At 33.6% G+C, this 16,513-nt stretch overlaps 2 protein-coding genes across 2 annotated transcripts; one reads left to right on the top strand and one right to left on the bottom strand.

Moving 5' to 3' along the window:
• Window positions 1-211: 211 nt before the first annotated feature.
• LOC148199738 (T-complex protein 1 subunit gamma) lies at window positions 212-5,156 on the top strand. Its single transcript, XM_088113986.1, has 14 exons — window positions 212-397; window positions 672-787; window positions 915-976; window positions 1,203-1,275; window positions 1,381-1,448; window positions 1,622-1,691; window positions 1,826-1,891; window positions 1,984-2,055; window positions 2,555-2,628; window positions 3,152-3,814; window positions 3,888-4,013; window positions 4,133-4,237; window positions 4,322-4,396; window positions 4,681-5,156. Exons 2-14 carry the CDS (start codon window positions 763-765, stop codon window positions 4,867-4,869), a joined length of 1,668 nt encoding a protein of 555 aa, XP_087970112.1. The 5' UTR covers window positions 212-397; window positions 672-762; the 3' UTR covers window positions 4,870-5,156.
• A 3,417-nt stretch (window positions 5,157-8,573) lies between these two features.
• LOC124837112 (eukaryotic translation initiation factor 6-2) lies at window positions 8,574-12,397 on the bottom strand. Its single transcript, XM_047312399.2, has 8 exons — window positions 12,243-12,397; window positions 11,338-11,392; window positions 11,081-11,177; window positions 10,816-10,901; window positions 10,586-10,630; window positions 9,818-9,948; window positions 9,123-9,233; window positions 8,574-9,041 (listed from the first exon to the last, which is right to left on the bottom strand). The coding sequence occupies exons 2-8, from the start codon at window positions 11,345-11,347 to the stop codon at window positions 8,784-8,786; spliced, it is 738 nt and encodes a 245-aa protein (XP_047168355.1). The 5' UTR covers window positions 11,348-11,392; window positions 12,243-12,397; the 3' UTR covers window positions 8,574-8,783.
• Window positions 12,398-16,513: the final 4,116 nt, after the last annotated feature.

The following is a 16,513-nucleotide window of genomic DNA, read 5'->3' as shown; positions in this document are numbered from 1 at the left end:
TTTAAACCTTATTTAAAATAGCGTGAACGTTTATCTTTCTAATTTTAATTAACGAGTCTCCTCTCATTATTTACCACTCGTAATCATATGTTAAAAATCAATTATTAGTATAATTAAATAGAGTGATGTAAGTATAACACATACAAAAAAAAATTAACAGTAATAATTTGAAAAGGTAAAGAAGTAAAATCAATAAAATGAGGCGCTGGGAGGTTCAAGGGTTTTCTAGCACATTTTGGCGGAAAACCTCGGCGTAGTAACTCACACTACACTCTTCCGCCCGATTATCTCTCGATCATTTCTTTGTGCCCTAGCGCCTCTTCCGCCGCCGCTGCTGCCAACCACCGTTTCTCTCGCCGCTCCCGGTACCGATCGAGCCTTCTCCGGCCAAGTTCAGGTAACAAGCATTCGTCTCTGATCTGGTGTTGCTTGAGTCGTCATTTACTGCATCGCCACCCTCGTATTGTTATTTAGGGTTCTGCTTTTGGATTCACTGATAATATGTTCATTTTGTCCGTTTTCTGCATTCGGAAAACGTTTGAATCTGCATCGTTTTGTTAAGAGAAAACTGTTTGAGTTTGAAAACTAATTTTCTTTATTTCTGGATTCCTCGTTAACTTGTTCACTTCGCGGCGTTTGAGTTTGAAACTAACTTGCTTTAGCGAACTTAGATTTCACGAGCTTCGTCAGGAGTACATCTTCTGTTGCTGGATTTAGTTCTCGCGTGTGAACATTTTCGTAATATTTTGAGTCCAAAAAATCATGCACGCGCCAGTTCTCGTTCTCCGTAAGTTCTTTGTCTTCTCTTACGCTCATATTTTTTCTTTTGTTTTTTTTAAAAAATAATTTTAATGACTGTTTTCGTATTTTATTGGTTTTAAAGTGGTTTTGTATTTTGTGTATCTGATTTGCAGAGGACTCTTTGAAACGGGAGTCTGGAGCTAAAGTGAGATATGCTGTTATTCAGGCAGCAAAGGTAATTTTTATGTATACACTTATATGTGAGAAGAAAAAAAGTTATTTTCTTCTATAATTGTCTGAACTTGCTTAACTTTTATAGATGTTAACGTCTCACTTTTTCACAAGCTAAGGATCATAGGTTGATCTAAGTAGTTATGAAAAAAATGATTTTAGCTGAACCTAACTTGTCACTACAAATGTTCATTAGTTGTTTCTAATCTAATATTTTTAACGAGTGCCAGGCTGTTGCTGATGTAGTCCGTACAACACTGGGACCCAGGTCCATGCTAAAAATGCTTCTTGATGCTCAAGGAGGTTAGTGTTTTCATTTTTTTACACCAAACTACAACTTATTGAAGACCCTCGTATCCTTTGCATTTATATGGTTCTCATTCATTCTTTTTCATTGCAAATCAACAGGAATTGTTGTTACCAATGATGGAAATGCTATATTACGTGAATTAGACCTTGCTCACCCAGCTGCGAAGGTATTTGCTGTATCCTTTGTGTCAATTCATTGAAATTTCTTTGTCATGCATACATTATACATACTGCACTCCGAGCTTTGAATTTTATGAACATCTCTTCTGTGATTTTGCTGGTTTAGTTTTTCTTTATTATGAAACTTTCTAACAGTGTTTTCTTTTTGCAACGTAAACAGTCAATGATTGAATTAAGTCGCACCCAAGACCAAGAAGTAGGGGATGGAACAACATCTGTCATCATTCTTGGTATGTTTCATTATGATTTAATAGAAAATTCTGGATTTTGTTATATTGTGTTATGAATAATGGATTGGATCTTACTTTAATTTTTGGGCACCATATTGTCTTACAGCAATCATTATCTTGTATTTTGGGTGCAGCTGGTGAGATGCTTCATGTTGCTGATGCATTCATTGACAAAATTCACCCTACAGTTATTTGCCGAGGTAACTTATTAGTATATTTTTAATAAGTGTTTTTCTCCTACAAGCTGTAAAATTGTTTATATAAATGAATGCTACGATTATGTAATCTGCAGCATATACCAAAGCTTTGGAGGATGCTATTGCTGTTCTTGACAAAATTGCAATGCCTATTGATGCTCAGGATCGTAAGTCTATTGCCAAGTTTTTACTTTTGTGCTATAAATTTCTTCCTCTCAATAATAGAAAAAAATCTTCTCTCTACCATCCTTAAGGAATTGGTCAAGAGAAGGAAGCCTGGGTCTTACATTTGAAAAGTTGCAAATTTGAGTTTCCACTCAATTTTATAGGATTAGATCAAATGAATGTCCCCTTTAATTATATAGCCATTTTCTGGTGCACCTTCTCTTCCCCCAAACTTTTGTACCAAAAATGTTTATGGTGTGCTAAACTTTTTCAATTCTTTACTCTAATTGCTTGTAGACAAAGAGCCTTGGTAGGTTTTCTAAAGTAAAAATAGTTCAGTTACAACAGGGAGGTGATTTTTTTCAAGTTTGCCAGTGCCTTGTTGGATTAAATTTTGATGCAAAATCTTCTAGTAATTTGAGTAATGTTCAGTAACCGAGCATGATGGCTCCATTTAATTACTTTGTGTATAACTGAAAGCTATGCTTAATTAAACTGCAGGAGGTATAATGCTGGGGTTAGTAAAGAGCTGCATAGGTACCAAGTTCACAGGTCAATTTGGGGATTTAATTGCTGTGAGTTTTCCTCTATCTCTTGGGCTAGGATTTCTATTTTTTTGTTTTTCTTTTATATAATTGTTGAGCTGTATGTTTGTTCTGGTAAATGGTTATTCTTTAAATTCTTTTACAATCCAAAGTCAAGATGTCGGCTGTCATCTGTACATTGTTTTTCTCACTAAAGTGTGGTTTGTTTTTTTTGATGAATATGGTTTACTTGATCATTATCTATATTTTTTTTGCTTCTAAATGTGTTTTAAGTTATCTTTACTTAGTTAGATGGGAGGCTGAATTTAGGTTATTTGTCTATGTTCATCAAACTAATATATTTTCTTACATTTGTATAGATACGTGAAAACTTAGTTATATAGTGATTTGATTTCATTTAGCTCTTGCTCTTCAGTTTTGTTGTTTACTGCTTGAGTGAATAGGTTTTAAACCTGATGATGCTTGATTGTTGAAAATTATTATATCCTTCTGCTATTGGCATTTCTGGATCTGTTGAGTTATGTATCATATATTCTTCCTTGGTTACTTCCAGGATTTAGCTATTGATGCTACTGCAACAGTAGGTGTTGAGATTGGCCAAGGTTTGAGAGATGTAGATATTAAAAATTATATTAAGGTTGAAAAGGTCCCTGGGGGGCAGCTGGAGGATTCTAGAGTACTCAAGGGAGTTATGATAAACAAAGATGTGGTTGCACCTGGCAAAATGAGGAGAAAGATTGTTAACCCACGCATCATTCTTCTTGATTGTCCCCTTGAGTATAAAAAGGGTGAAAACCAAACAAATGCTGAACTGCTCAAAGAAGAAGACTGGAATCTCTTATTGAAGATGGAAGAAGAATATATTGAGGAGATGTGCATGCAGATACTGAAGTTTAAGCCTGACGTGGTAATCACGGAGAAGGGTCTGAGTGATTTGGCTTGTCATTATCTGAGCAAGCATGGAGTTAGTGCAATCAGGAGGCTGAGGAAAACTGATAATAATAGAATTGCTAAGGCATGTGGTGCTGTTATTGTGAATAGACCGGATGAATTGCAAGAATCTGACGTTGGTACTGGTGCTGGGTTATTTGAGGTTAAGAAAATTGGAGATGAGTACTTTGCATATATTGTTGATTGTAAAGACCCCAAGGCCTGCACCGTACTACTAAGGGGAGCTAGTAAGGATCTTTTAAATGAAGTTGAAAGAAACCTACAGGTAAGCTATTCAGATGTTCTAGGAATTTAGATTTTATCATATCATACTGCTTACAGAAACTTTTTTTTTTCAGGATGCCATGTCTGTTGCAAGGAACATAATAAAAAATCCAAAACTTGTTCCTGGAGGCGGTGCAACAGAGTTGACAGTGTCAGCTGCCTTGAAACAGAAGAGTTCTTCTATCGAGGGCATAGAAAAAGTGAGTTTATTTTATATGAACTAGTTGCCGTACTGCTTTATATTAGGTGGATTGTAGTTCTGTCTCTTATCTGTTGCAGTTTACACTGGTTCTCACCTAAGATTCTTGTTGACTAACAGTGGCCGTATGAAGCTGCTGCCATTGCTTTTGAAGCTATACCACGTACTCTGGCACAAAATTGTGGAGTAAATGTCATCCGGACTATGACTGCTCTCCAAGGAAAAGTAAGAATAGTTTAGTAGCACGTGTATACTGTCTTTTCTATGAAGGTCTGATAATGTTTAACGTTGTGTTCTTGAAAATACTAGCACGCAAATGGGGAAAATGCATGGATTGGTATAGATGGAAATACTGGTAGCATCACTGACATGAAAGAGCGCAAGGTACTTCACTTTCATCCTATTCTGTTGCATATGCATATTGTAAATGGTACCAAAAACTGCCATTTGTTATTTGCCTGCTGGGAGTTATTCACATTAGACTTAGGAATTAACATTTCAGTTATTTCCAGAAGAGGGAACAAAGTGAGAAACCCTGCGTTTATTTCATTAGCAGAATAGTCATTATCTTGTTGTATTCTTGCTTCCCTCCTGAAATTTGCCACCTTATCTTGTTTCAAAGTTTTAGCAAGTGAACTCAAAATGTTCTGCTCTAATGTGATGTTTAGATCTGGGATGCCTACAATGTAAAGGCGCAAGCTTTTAAGACTGCCATTGAAGCTGCTTGCATGCTTCTGAGGATTGATGATATAGTGAGTGGTATCAAGAAGAAGCAGGCCCCTGGAGGTTCAGGTTCTTCAAAACCCAAGATTGAGACCGAGGCAGATGCTGACAATGAACAAATCCTTCCTGACTGAGAATATAGGTTCAATTGACACTGCTTTTTGATTCAGTTGATCACATACTAGGTTCTTGGTCCTCATTAAATATTATCAATATTCTTAGAAGTTCTGGGTCCTTGACTGGGCTGGTTTTTTGTGCCTTGTACTGTTTGCAAGAGCGATTTGTGAACCGTAGTTTATTTTAAAGACTATTAACTGGCTTATGATTTATTGGGTGTTTTAGGTCTACTGTTGAGATTTTGTGGCGGGGTCAGACATACCAGTTTCACCAATTTTGTTGAGCTGTTTCTTGTTTCTGTTCCTATTCGTTTGTGAAACGTTTTTTTACATACACGCACTTCCTTATAACTGTTAAATTGTGGTGAAATTTTTTATTTTTTTCTGATAAATAGTGTTCGATTTCTGAAAATGCAATTGCATGAAAGCTGTCCTCTGCCACTGTAACAATGATGGAAGGTGGTAGCCGATTAGCTCGTCTGTGATTATTTGATTACCACGCCCTTTAGAAAATTAGCAAATTAAAAAATGTTTTAAATGGATATATATTAAATGTAGCGAAAAAATTTGCAATTTAATTAAGTAGTGGAGTTTCTTTTTATCGTCTAATCATCAATTATTCTGCCTATGAATCATAATCTAATTATTGTTTAGTGATATTAAAATTATTTTTAGGGTTAAATATGTTTAGTTTTTTAACTATCAAGTGATTTTATTTTGTTTTTTTTTCAAATTTTGGTACACGTTAGATCCTTATTTTTAATCCTTATTTTTAAAGAAACTATAGTTTTTCGTCTTTCAAAACTAACGCAGTTAGAATTAGGTTGAGTTGGGTCAAACCAAACCACATGCCACCCCAATCTGCTAAGCCAACCCACATCTGGGACTCCACAGCCAACCACTGCAACACTCTGGCAGCACCCAACACCACCATTGACTACACTAGTGCAACCACCACAAGGTTCCAGTAGTGCAACCACCATGAGGAACCCATAACTACAAGAAGAGACCCAAAACGCGGATCAAAAATCCAAAATTCTTTCGAACTCTAACTTTCTAAATCGCATCATCAAGAACACAAAATTTTTCAAAAACAGAGCCTAAACTGCAAGAATCAGAAACCCAAAATCTCTAATTCATGACCATCAATTAGCAGAGAAGATTAGATGAATTAATTACAACCTTAAATCAATAATTAGAACCCCAAAATTTTCATTTCCAACCCTAGTCCCATCAATAGTCCAAAACTTACGAAAGAACAAAAATCCAATTCGAACCACACCCAAAGTCGCGAACCAAACGCAATTTCACTTTGCCGTGAAGACATTGGAGCACTCGTCGTCGAGAAGAAAGCATCGCGAACCGCAGTCCAGCGCCTCATCGCCACCAAGCCACACAAACCCTCAGCCCAAACTAGTTCCATCATCTGATTCCTACCTCCAGCTCCGAAGTCGTCGCCTCCAGAACCCTCCGATTTTGCTGCACTCTTCAAGGCGGAACAAACACCCGAACCCTAAATCTGCAATCCCTGAACCTACCTGGCTCGAACTCGCTTCGGAGCACGACGCTGCGCTCACAACGTGCAACCACAAGGAGGAGAGTGCTTTACATGAGAATGTTGAGGTCCATGATAGAGATCTTCACATATCTCTTCTTCTGTTGTTACCGAACGGTGGAAGGCGGGAAGAAGCAGAGTGGTGAGGGAGAAGAAGACAGGAACCGAAAGACTGAAGACAAGAACCGAACGCTAAAGACTACCAAACGCCTGAAGGCAGTGTAGCTACCGAACGGTTGAATGCTACCGAACGGTAGAAGCATGAAAGTCGATCGGTTGCAGTGTTTTAGTATCTTATTAAATAGTTTGTTAATTCTGTTTTTATTTTCTCTTTGTATATATTCTTTGCTTCCGCTGTAACTCAATATACTTTTACTTGAATTCATTTACTATTATTCTTTTCTCTAGAGCTCTTTCGCTTCTCTCTTTCTCAAACACTTACATGGTATCAGACCGAACGGTCTCTTCCTGCCTTCCACTGTTCGGTAACAACAGAAGAAGGGATATGTGAAGATCTCTATCAGTCCAGGAAGCGTTGTTTGGGGAAAATGTTTTGGATTTTGAAGGTAGAGATAGGTGGGTATTCGTTTCCTTTTTCAAATTTAACTCGAAATTGTTTTCGATTTTTGAACTATACTTTTTCCTGCCACGATAATCAGAACTAGAAAGAATCTGGAAAGAAGAAGAGAGTTTCCTGTAAAACCCCAACCCAAGACCAGAGAACAAGTCGAAGGACAACACTTTCCCTGAGAACAGACCAAACCGAAAAAGAGGAAGGAAAAAGGGTATCTCCTTTTTCTAACCCGCGACCTCCCTGGGAGAGAAACCCTTGTGTTCAACGTCAGATGCAAGGAAGGAGATAGAGGGAGAGGGAGAGGAGAATAAGATTGACTTAGTGTCAGAAAAAGAAAAAATGACGTGGCAATATCTTAGCCAACTCAGCCTAATTCTAATGGGTGTTAGTTTTGGAGGACGAAAAATTATAGTTTTCTTAAGGACAAGGATCAAAGTGTACCAAAGTATGAAAGAGGAACGAAAAATAAAATCACTTGATAGTTGAGGAACTAAAAACATAATCATTATTTTTACTGTGAATCTTTGTATTGATAGTGTATCAAAACTAATGTGGATATTAAACATTATTTATACGTATATTTCTTGTTTTAATAATGTGATATAATAATGATTCGATGGTATACTAGAGCACCATTACTTAAAATTCTGATTTGATTAAATTAGGGCAGTTTCTTCCCATGCAATTTCAATTTGCAACGAATTTTTGTATGATAGATTGTGTAATTTAAAATTATTTGAAATGTATAATTTAAGTTGTACTTTTTATTTTATAATTTAGAATGTATGATTTAAAATATAATTTTATATTTTAGAATATATTTTTTTTTTATTTTAGAATATATAATTTAAAATAATATTTATAATACATTTTTTTATTTATACTTATTAATGCACGATTTGAAATCTAGATTTAAAATATGAAAATTTATAGCAACGCAGGTTGAAATTATAGAGGTGTAGGAAGAAATGGTGGAAAATACTGCCTTTAAAACAACCCAATTTTTTCCACTTAGTTATTTTCATTTAGGTGTTTCTTGCACTTCGTCAAATTTCTTCTTCCATCCCATCAAAATTTTACGCTGAAAAATTAAAACCATTTTGTTCCATTAAACCATTTTGTTCCTCCGTAAATTCAACCATCCGATAATGTAAATTTTGTATGCTATGATTTAAAATATACTTTTTATTTTATATTCTAAAATATATAATCTAAAATATAAATTTGTATATTTTAAAGTGTACATTTCATACAATACAAATGGTACATTTTAGAATATAAAAATTTATGAAAATGCAGATTAAAATTACGGTGTCGGACTAAATGACCAAAAATACTGTTTTAAAAACAGCTCAAATTTCCCAACCATGGATTATTTTCATTTACATATATAATTGTAATTTTCAATAGCCCTGACGGTGTTGGAGCTCCAATAACCAATTCATAGTTGCCAAAATGTTAAAACCAGATTATGTTCTGCACAATTTTAATCAGCCAAAAAGTTGCTTTGTTCAGAGTTTAGTGCATGGACTTGTTATAAAATAACGTAGAATATGATTGCCTTGAGTTATTTAAACCGCCAACACGAGGGGATTACGCAATAACAAACACCATACATGCATTTGATCCGTGTATCACTAAGATCACCAGATATTCCATGATATCAGAGTTAATGAAAAGTACAACCAGATGGGAACATATATATGTCCACAATACAAAGGAAACTATCGCCAAAACTTATATCTTAACAATCAGCAGTGCAATATCTTGTTGCACAAAACATAACATCATTACTAAGACAGTTCAGACATAGGTATCAACGAGGGATTTCCTCATCTCGTCCACAATGGCACTAGGCTGAGCTTCTCTCAGCTTGAAAACACTCTCAATTACAGATAGCTCTGTTGCAGTGGTGTCTGAACCACAAAATGCTGTCCAATCATTAACTGTCATTCCAGCTGCTATTACTTCACTGCCCCGGTTAACGGTCCCAGCCACCAAAGGAACCTGAAGAAGTGTAGAAAGCTCATCCAGGTCTTCTATGGAAGTATGAGGGTGAACCTGCATCGAGTGTATGGTCAAAAGACAGGGTATATAGATGTCTAAATTATGAATTTTTAATAGATAATATATTTTACTCACCAAACCACCCCTGTTGGAGAAGGCACAGTAACTACCAACAAGAATGTTGCCTGCTATGGTCTGCCTAAAAACTTCTACTCCAAGAACATCTGCAATCATCTCTTCAGTCTCCTGAACAAAAACTTAATGTTGAATACTCGAGCTAGCCAAGATCTATATATAAAATCACAGATAGATGCAAATAACGATGATGGACTAACAGGGTTTGAAGAAAAAAAACGGATTAATATAAACAAAAAGATCAGTATTTTAATATTGACACCTGAATGGGAAATTACTTCATATGCATAGCAATAAGAGAACATGTTTGGCAGACAAACAAGACTTGATTGGGTAGAGAATTAGCCAGAATAACATCTTAAGTTATAAAGGGATTTGTTTTATCAACAAAAATCAGCATTGGGTTTTATCAACATGTTTGGCAGACAAACAAGACTCGATATAAAGGGATTTGTTTTATCAACAAAAACCAGCATTAGGTGATAAAATCCCTACGCTTTGATACATGCTAAATATCGAGTTGTCAAAATTTAAGGGGCTCAGATTCAGAGATAGCAACATATAATAATTAGTACAACGTATTTCACCTCCGTGCTTCACATGAAAACATAAGTCTCTCAAAATCAATTTCTAATTCTAAATATGAATAAACACCTACAGAAAAAAAAAATTGGTCAACAATAAGGCAACAATACCCTGTCAAGATCAGTGTGTGTGAGGGCCACATGGTCATTACATGCTATACAATTCCCCAGAGCAGATAGCCTTTCGTCAATACGTTGAACAACAACTTGATCAGGTAGACTGTTTCTCAAATGCTGAAGTTCTACAGAATTAACAGAGACAAATAAATCAAATACCATAAGTCAGTATATCATTACTAGAGCGGAATTATATACTGCCAAAAAAAAAGGTAAATTACTTAAAAAAATGTAATGTCAATCCAGAAATCCTATCTTCGGGTCTCAACATACAAAATTTGTACAAACAAAGATATATAATACTGTCAAAAACCCAGTGAAAAATGGGAACAAAAATAATTAAAGGCATAGAGACTAGAGTGTTGATAAAGATGGAGATACAAACAAACAAATGAACAGAATTCAGAATCTTTAAGAAATCAGCTAATTGCACAATCACAGACCAATCCAAAACACCAAGTCAATCATTCGGTACTTAAACTAGTAAATTTGTCAAGATCCTTTCAATTACAGATAACAGAAGCAATAGTAGTAAAACAAATTATCAAAATCAGCGATTATTCATCCAATGTGCTAACAGCCCCCAGAATCATCAATCAGATATTGAGTAACCTTTTGACATATTTCATTCAGAGTCAATAGGATGAATTTCCGTTTGGGAAGACAGGGAGTTCCAAAGCATAACAGGCCAAAGCACATGATATTAAAGCTGCATCATAAAGCACAAAGAATCAAAGAAAATATAACAGAAATAGGAATTACCTTGATCTGTGGTGGTATGGGGCAAGAGAAGCCCATTCTTGTTTCCTGCAAACCAATTTCAAGGAAAATTAATTAGGTCCAATAAAGAGACAATAACTAGAAAGAAGAAATAAGTGCCGTTTTTTGTTAATTAGAAAAAAAAAAATATCTGTTTATACGATGGATCCATCTCAATGGACTATAACTACTTGACAAACCAATAGAACAAATGAGGATAAGAAAAACATTACCGGCACAAAGACGACCAATAATCCGAGTACCCCCAATTGATGTCTTGACCACAGGGATAACATCAGCTAACTCAGCTTCAAATACACTGTATCAAGCAACATATTAATCTCTGATACTATCATAACAAATTGAAACCAACATATATATATATATATATATATATATATATATATATATATGTGTGTGTGTGTGTGTGTGTGTGTACACACACACACATATACACACACTAAGCAATGTTTTCAATAGTCCATGATGAATGAAAACCTGTAGAAGCTTTCAGAACCTCCAATGGCAACCAAGCAGTAGGCATTGGTAAGTTTAGAGAAGACTCCAACTTCACAATTATTTTCAAACTGAAGTCCTGCAGGAAATCCATAGTCATCAGATATATTAATTTAAAAAGTAAAAAAGATTTCCACCAAAGAAATACCATAAAATAATAGACACAATAAAAACACAAATGAGTCAACTTGGTAAAGGTACCAATTAAACAGATTGGGAGACATATATGTTTCACTTACTAGTTGCCATGATTGAGAATGACAGAAATCTGACCCAAGTAATCAAATTGATGATCTACAGCACCAGAATTCAAATCAGAAAAACAAAATAAAGGTTCCTTGTTTCATATGAAAATAAACTTAAACAATAAACACCTTGTCTAAAAGACGTAACCCGCACAGCTCACAATCTGTGGATGCAGGTCCTCACCTTATTAGACTTTACATTAAGGTATTGGAATTTGGATATTAGATGGAAATTTTTATGAAAAAATGGTTAGAAGGGGTAGCGTTGCTCAAACAACTCTTCTTCCATGGACAGTTTCAGATGATAAACCCACAAATTAACTTACTACAACTGATGCTCACCAAAATTGAATAAAAAGGAAGGAAAATAAACAGAAAATGAGTGACTTCTCCACTAGACACTCCTTCATTTTATTGCCACGTAAAAACTGTGTATTTTCTACTGCTAAGATCATTTGTAGACATGATCAAACGCGGTAGAACACAATAAGAAGATTGCTACATTATTAATATTTAACATTCAAAAACTCATGTGAAAGTGATACATTTATATCCGTGTAAAAAGAAATACAGTTAGTTTGCACTCCTTCATTTTGAATCTTCTAAAGATAAAAAATCCTTCAAAGAAATAAAAGTTCTGAAAAATACTTTTCCAGAAAAAGTAAACTGTCAGACATGCACTTAGTTTAGTCCATTATTGTCAATTAAAATATGAAAAAGGATTATTGTATTTTGCATCTGAAATCTTCGTGATAATTTCATCTCAGCAACCCAATCAAATAAAGATAATAAATTTTGAAAAAAGAGGGAACCCCCAATTCCCAAATCATCCATAACCTAATTTGGGAGTATTATGAAGGGAGAGTTATTTGGATGTGCGGACATGAAGAGAAAAATACCTAGTGCAGCGCTTAGGAATGGAAGGTCACGGCAAAGATAAAAGCGAAGATAGCGGCGGCGTCGGAAGAGAAGTTGCCGGAGCTGAAAACAAAGCAAGAGAGCAGGGAGAGAAATTAGGGTATCCTGTTTTTGTAGTGGTATATACCGTGGCCTCCACGTTTATTTATTTATTTATATTATAAATTTAATTTAATTATGTTCTAAATTAATAGAACAATCAAAATTTAGATTAAGATATGAAGTGATTTTAAACAACTAAATCGCGTTATTAGTTCAGGATAAACATTTATTCTATAAAGCTAAAATAAAATAAAACATGTATTTATACAAAAAAACATAAATATTTGTAATACAATACAATTAGTTAAAATATTGATATTTTTTTATCTTTATAAAGATAAAACAACCTAACAACCTTCAATCAACTCTTTTTTTTAATTAAAAGAACTTAAAACCTGCTTTTAAATTGTTTGATGAAAGATGAAAATTTGATAAAAGGGTAAATCTCAAGTTGGGAGACATCAAGGTCAAATGCTTCTGATGAAGCTTTTTTTAAGTGACAACAACAATAATAAGCACACGCATAAATAAATAAATAAATATATATATATATATATATATATATATATATATAATTATTTGAATTTTAAAAATTGTTAATAAAATCCGTTAACTTACTGTAAAAATAAACTAAATTTAAAAATCACAATTTGTTTAGAATCTATGCATTGAATGGTCTATTTTAACACCTATAGCATTAAGATAACATGTTTGTGGCAGAGGATTAGTTCCTTAAAACAAAATGATCTAGAATAACAATTATTGAGTAATAACAGGATTTGTTTTATTAGCAAATAATCAGTATTACTAATAGCTTAACCGTTTGTAAACTTTTTTAGATATGTTGGAGAAATCTTTCACTGATAAAAGGTGTGTTTGTTTTTAAAACCAGATTTGAAAATTTGAGACAAATAATAAGTGAAAATGAGTTCTTTTGAATTAATGAAAGATAAAATAAAATAAAAATATTTGAAAGAAAATTTTATAAATGATGGGATAAGTTTGATAATTATATTTTAAAAAAGTTTTAATTGTTGAAACTATAATATTACTATAAAACACAAAAAGTGACATTTTTTTTAAAAAGTCATGATAGTTTAAGAATAGTGAGACACGATTATTTTAATATTAAATGATTTAGTTGTAAATAGTTTTGTTATAAAAGAATTTCATTATTTTAAAACTTATCATCTCTAGAAACCACTTTTCTAGAGTTCTCTATCTTCTTTCTAAGAGGTCTGACTCCTGAGTCATCTCTTTGACGATCAAAAAGTGTCTAATCAATCACATCGACGAGCTCTACATTTCTAGCTAATCAATTTATGCCATAGAGCAAGTAAGTTTCGACTCCTTTTCCCCTTCCGTTTCAAATTTGCTTTAGAAGAATCTAGTACTATTGCGTGTGTAATCATGTCCTACTCGTTCTTGGTTCATCTAGAGTTCTAAAGACTCTGTCTATTTTCAATTTGGTGTTTCGTAGGTTTGTATAGGTATTCCTTGCGGTTCAAGTAATTGGCGGAGCGTTCTTTGAGTCGGGGTTGTTTCTTGTGAGGTAAGCGAAGCCCGACCTTGTCTTAATTGTGCTTGTAATATAAATTTGGTATTTCTATGATTTATAGACCTTTCAGTGAAATTGGTGTGATTGGGAAAATGTTATGTATGTTAAATTGATGTTTTGATAATATGGTGTTGTGTACAATTGGTGTGATGAAATGGTGATGTTGGATAAAGATATAATTGTGTATGATAATGTTGTTTCATTGTTTAAAACTGAATTCAAATGGTTGTTGAAAGTATTGGTTAAGTCACTTAGATTTCAAACTTAAAAGGAGGGGGTTTTAGTTAGTGAAATTGAGAAATAGGTATGAAAGTGTTGTGGTAACTGATTTGGTACTGCCATGAGGTAAATTGGGACATGTTTGGAGGGCTAGATGGTTGGAAACCCTTATGTAGCAAATGAAGGGTTTGTAGTTTAAGTTTTCAAGTGTTTTTGGTGTAAAAATGGGGTTTTGAGTAGTGAGATTTTTTAGTATTGAGTATAAATTGTTTTGGAAGGTTAGATGTCTATTATTATACCAATTAGGACTTGTTTAGGAGCTAAAACCAGTAAAATCTGTTATGGAAGTGTTCGTGGCTTCATAAGTTGAGTTTTTAGTCAAATTTAGAGGTTTTAAGGGTTGGAAATGAAAAGTAAGAGAGTTGGGATGAAACTGAGGTATTTGAGTGTGCTAACAAGTGCATTTAGACTTTTTTATGCAGGTTGTAAACTGGTATGGAGGTTAGAAAGTGTAGAGTTGAATTTTGGTAGCTTATAAAAGTGAAATGGAATTTTAATGGATCACTTTAAGTTACAATAGTATTTTCAGAGTTTTCTTAAGGTTAGAGGGTCCTAAATGCCTTTAGAAGTTGGGGTAAAGTGTTTAAAGTGAGAAAATTGAGTTTGGTATCTATTGATAGCGCCTGAGCATCCAAACTGGGCGTTGAGCGCCCATTTTCAATGGTATTAGCGCTGAGCGCTAGATCATGGGCGCCACTAGACGACACTACAACAGTTTTTGGGAGTTTTCAAGGTTATGGATATCAATTTTTTACGTTCTTTAGGTTGTTTTTGGGGTTTTGGACCCTTCCGAAGTTGTTGATAAGGGTTTCAAAGTTGTCTTACTTACCTAAATGTGAGTATCAAGATGTCATGAAGAATTTGTGTTATTGTGTGATTTCAATGACTTGTTTGGGGTTTCTATTTCTTTAATGTATGATCAGTAGTCTCATATATTGATGTACTATGTGAATGTGAATTGATCTCAATGGTTTCAAAGGTATGGAAGAGAATTCAAAGGAGGAACTTCTTAGTGGTGGTTTCAAGTATTGTGAGTATGAATATGAGAAGCTCAGTCTTGGAGTTCATCCTGACATTCTAATGGTCACACATTCTCAAGTAGAGAAGGATGATGCATGTCGTGAGAATAACATGAGATCCTAGTCTAGGGGCTTTACCTTGGCTTAAGACGAGTGATAACGAACTAACCTTGTGTGGTAGCTTGGGGTGGGTCAATTGTTTCACCACAACAAGTGCATAAATTGTCATAGCTCGATATTCATACTATTTCGGATAGTCAAGTCAAAGGGTTGTTATGCATAAAGTATTTGGTTGATTTGGTGTGAGATATGTATCATTAAGTAGAATGTTTAATATGTTTTTGATGCATTATGAAAATGTTTTGTATCACTAGCTTACCTTTGCTTTTGTCTTTGTTTGTTTGTTTGTGTTTTCTCTTTTGTGATGATCACCTTAAATGGTGTGAGCTTATGGAGGACGTCTTTCCAATCGTTCAATGTGAGGTTAAGAATGAAGCAAGAACATAGATAAAGTTTTGTTCTCAAATAGTAAGATCTTCATTGGTAGTTTATGATAAGTTAAAGTCTATATAATGTTTTATTTTGATAGTTTTGTTCTACTTAAATAGAATGTTACAATTATTATTTTACTTTTTGATTATAAAAATAATTTAAAATAAAATATAATAAGTGTAAATTGTGTTAAAATGAAACGTAAGTTATTGTTATTGGTATTGTCATTATTATGAAATGTAAATTATTATTTAAAATGAGAAAATTAGAATTGATAAAAGTATATGAAACTAGTGAGTTTTATATAAATTAGGTTTAAATAAAATGTTGGTGATTCTTTTAAATGAATTAAATAATAATTTGAATTGGTGAAATCATTTTAAATTGGGAAGTGGTTATTTAAAGTTAATATAAATTAAAATGTAAGTAAGATATGAAAAGATTATATTTATTGATGAAAAAACACGACTTGTTCAGTAAAAAGTAACCAAAATTAGAAGAGATAGATACTCGAGTAATTAAACATAGACCGACAAGATTTTATCCTGTATTATCTTCATTGAATAGTGATTTCGTTACATTTTATCATAATTATTTTAAATTTAAACAAAAATGAAAATATTTTCTATAAGTTTTTATTTTGAGATATACTTTTTTAGTTAGAACATACCTGATGAAAAGATTTTGTATAAGTTGTTATCGATAATCAATATTTTAACGTAAGTCTCAAATATGGAAAATAATTTCTTATATAAATAACTTTTTTTCAATTTTAAAGAACTCGTGTTTGTAATACCCATATATTAAAATAAGTTTCATAATGATAAGAAGCTCATGCAATTAGCTTCAGTTAAGGATATCT

Source organism: Vigna umbellata, chromosome 4, assembly GCF_029865625.1.
Source record: "Vigna umbellata cultivar VRB3 chromosome 4, Vumbellata_1.0, whole genome shotgun sequence".
NCBI classification, from domain to species: Eukaryota; Viridiplantae; Streptophyta; class Magnoliopsida; order Fabales; family Fabaceae; genus Vigna; species Vigna umbellata.
The sequence above is the reverse complement of the archived record's forward strand: the minus strand, read 5'-3'. Positions and strand labels throughout refer to the sequence as shown.

Excerpts from the sequence above, each read along its gene's own strand:
- LOC124837112 (XM_047312399.2), bottom strand. Across the intron at positions 9,949-10,585 it reads CCATACCACCACAGATCAAG|AACTTCAGCATTTGAGAAAC; the intron begins GTAATTCCTATT and ends TTAATTCTGTAG. Across the intron at positions 9,234-9,817 it reads CACACACTGATCTTGACAGG|GAGACTGAAGAGATGATTGC; the intron begins GTATTGTTGCCT and ends GTTTTTGTTCAG.
- LOC148199738 (XM_088113986.1), top strand. The coding sequence starts at position 763 with ATGCACGCGCCAGTTCTCGTTCTCC. Across the intron at positions 1,892-1,983 it reads CCCTACAGTTATTTGCCGAG|CATATACCAAAGCTTTGGAG; the intron begins GTAACTTATTAG and ends TGTAATCTGCAG. Across the intron at positions 2,056-2,554 it reads GCCTATTGATGCTCAGGATC|GAGGTATAATGCTGGGGTTA; the intron begins GTAAGTCTATTG and ends ATTAAACTGCAG.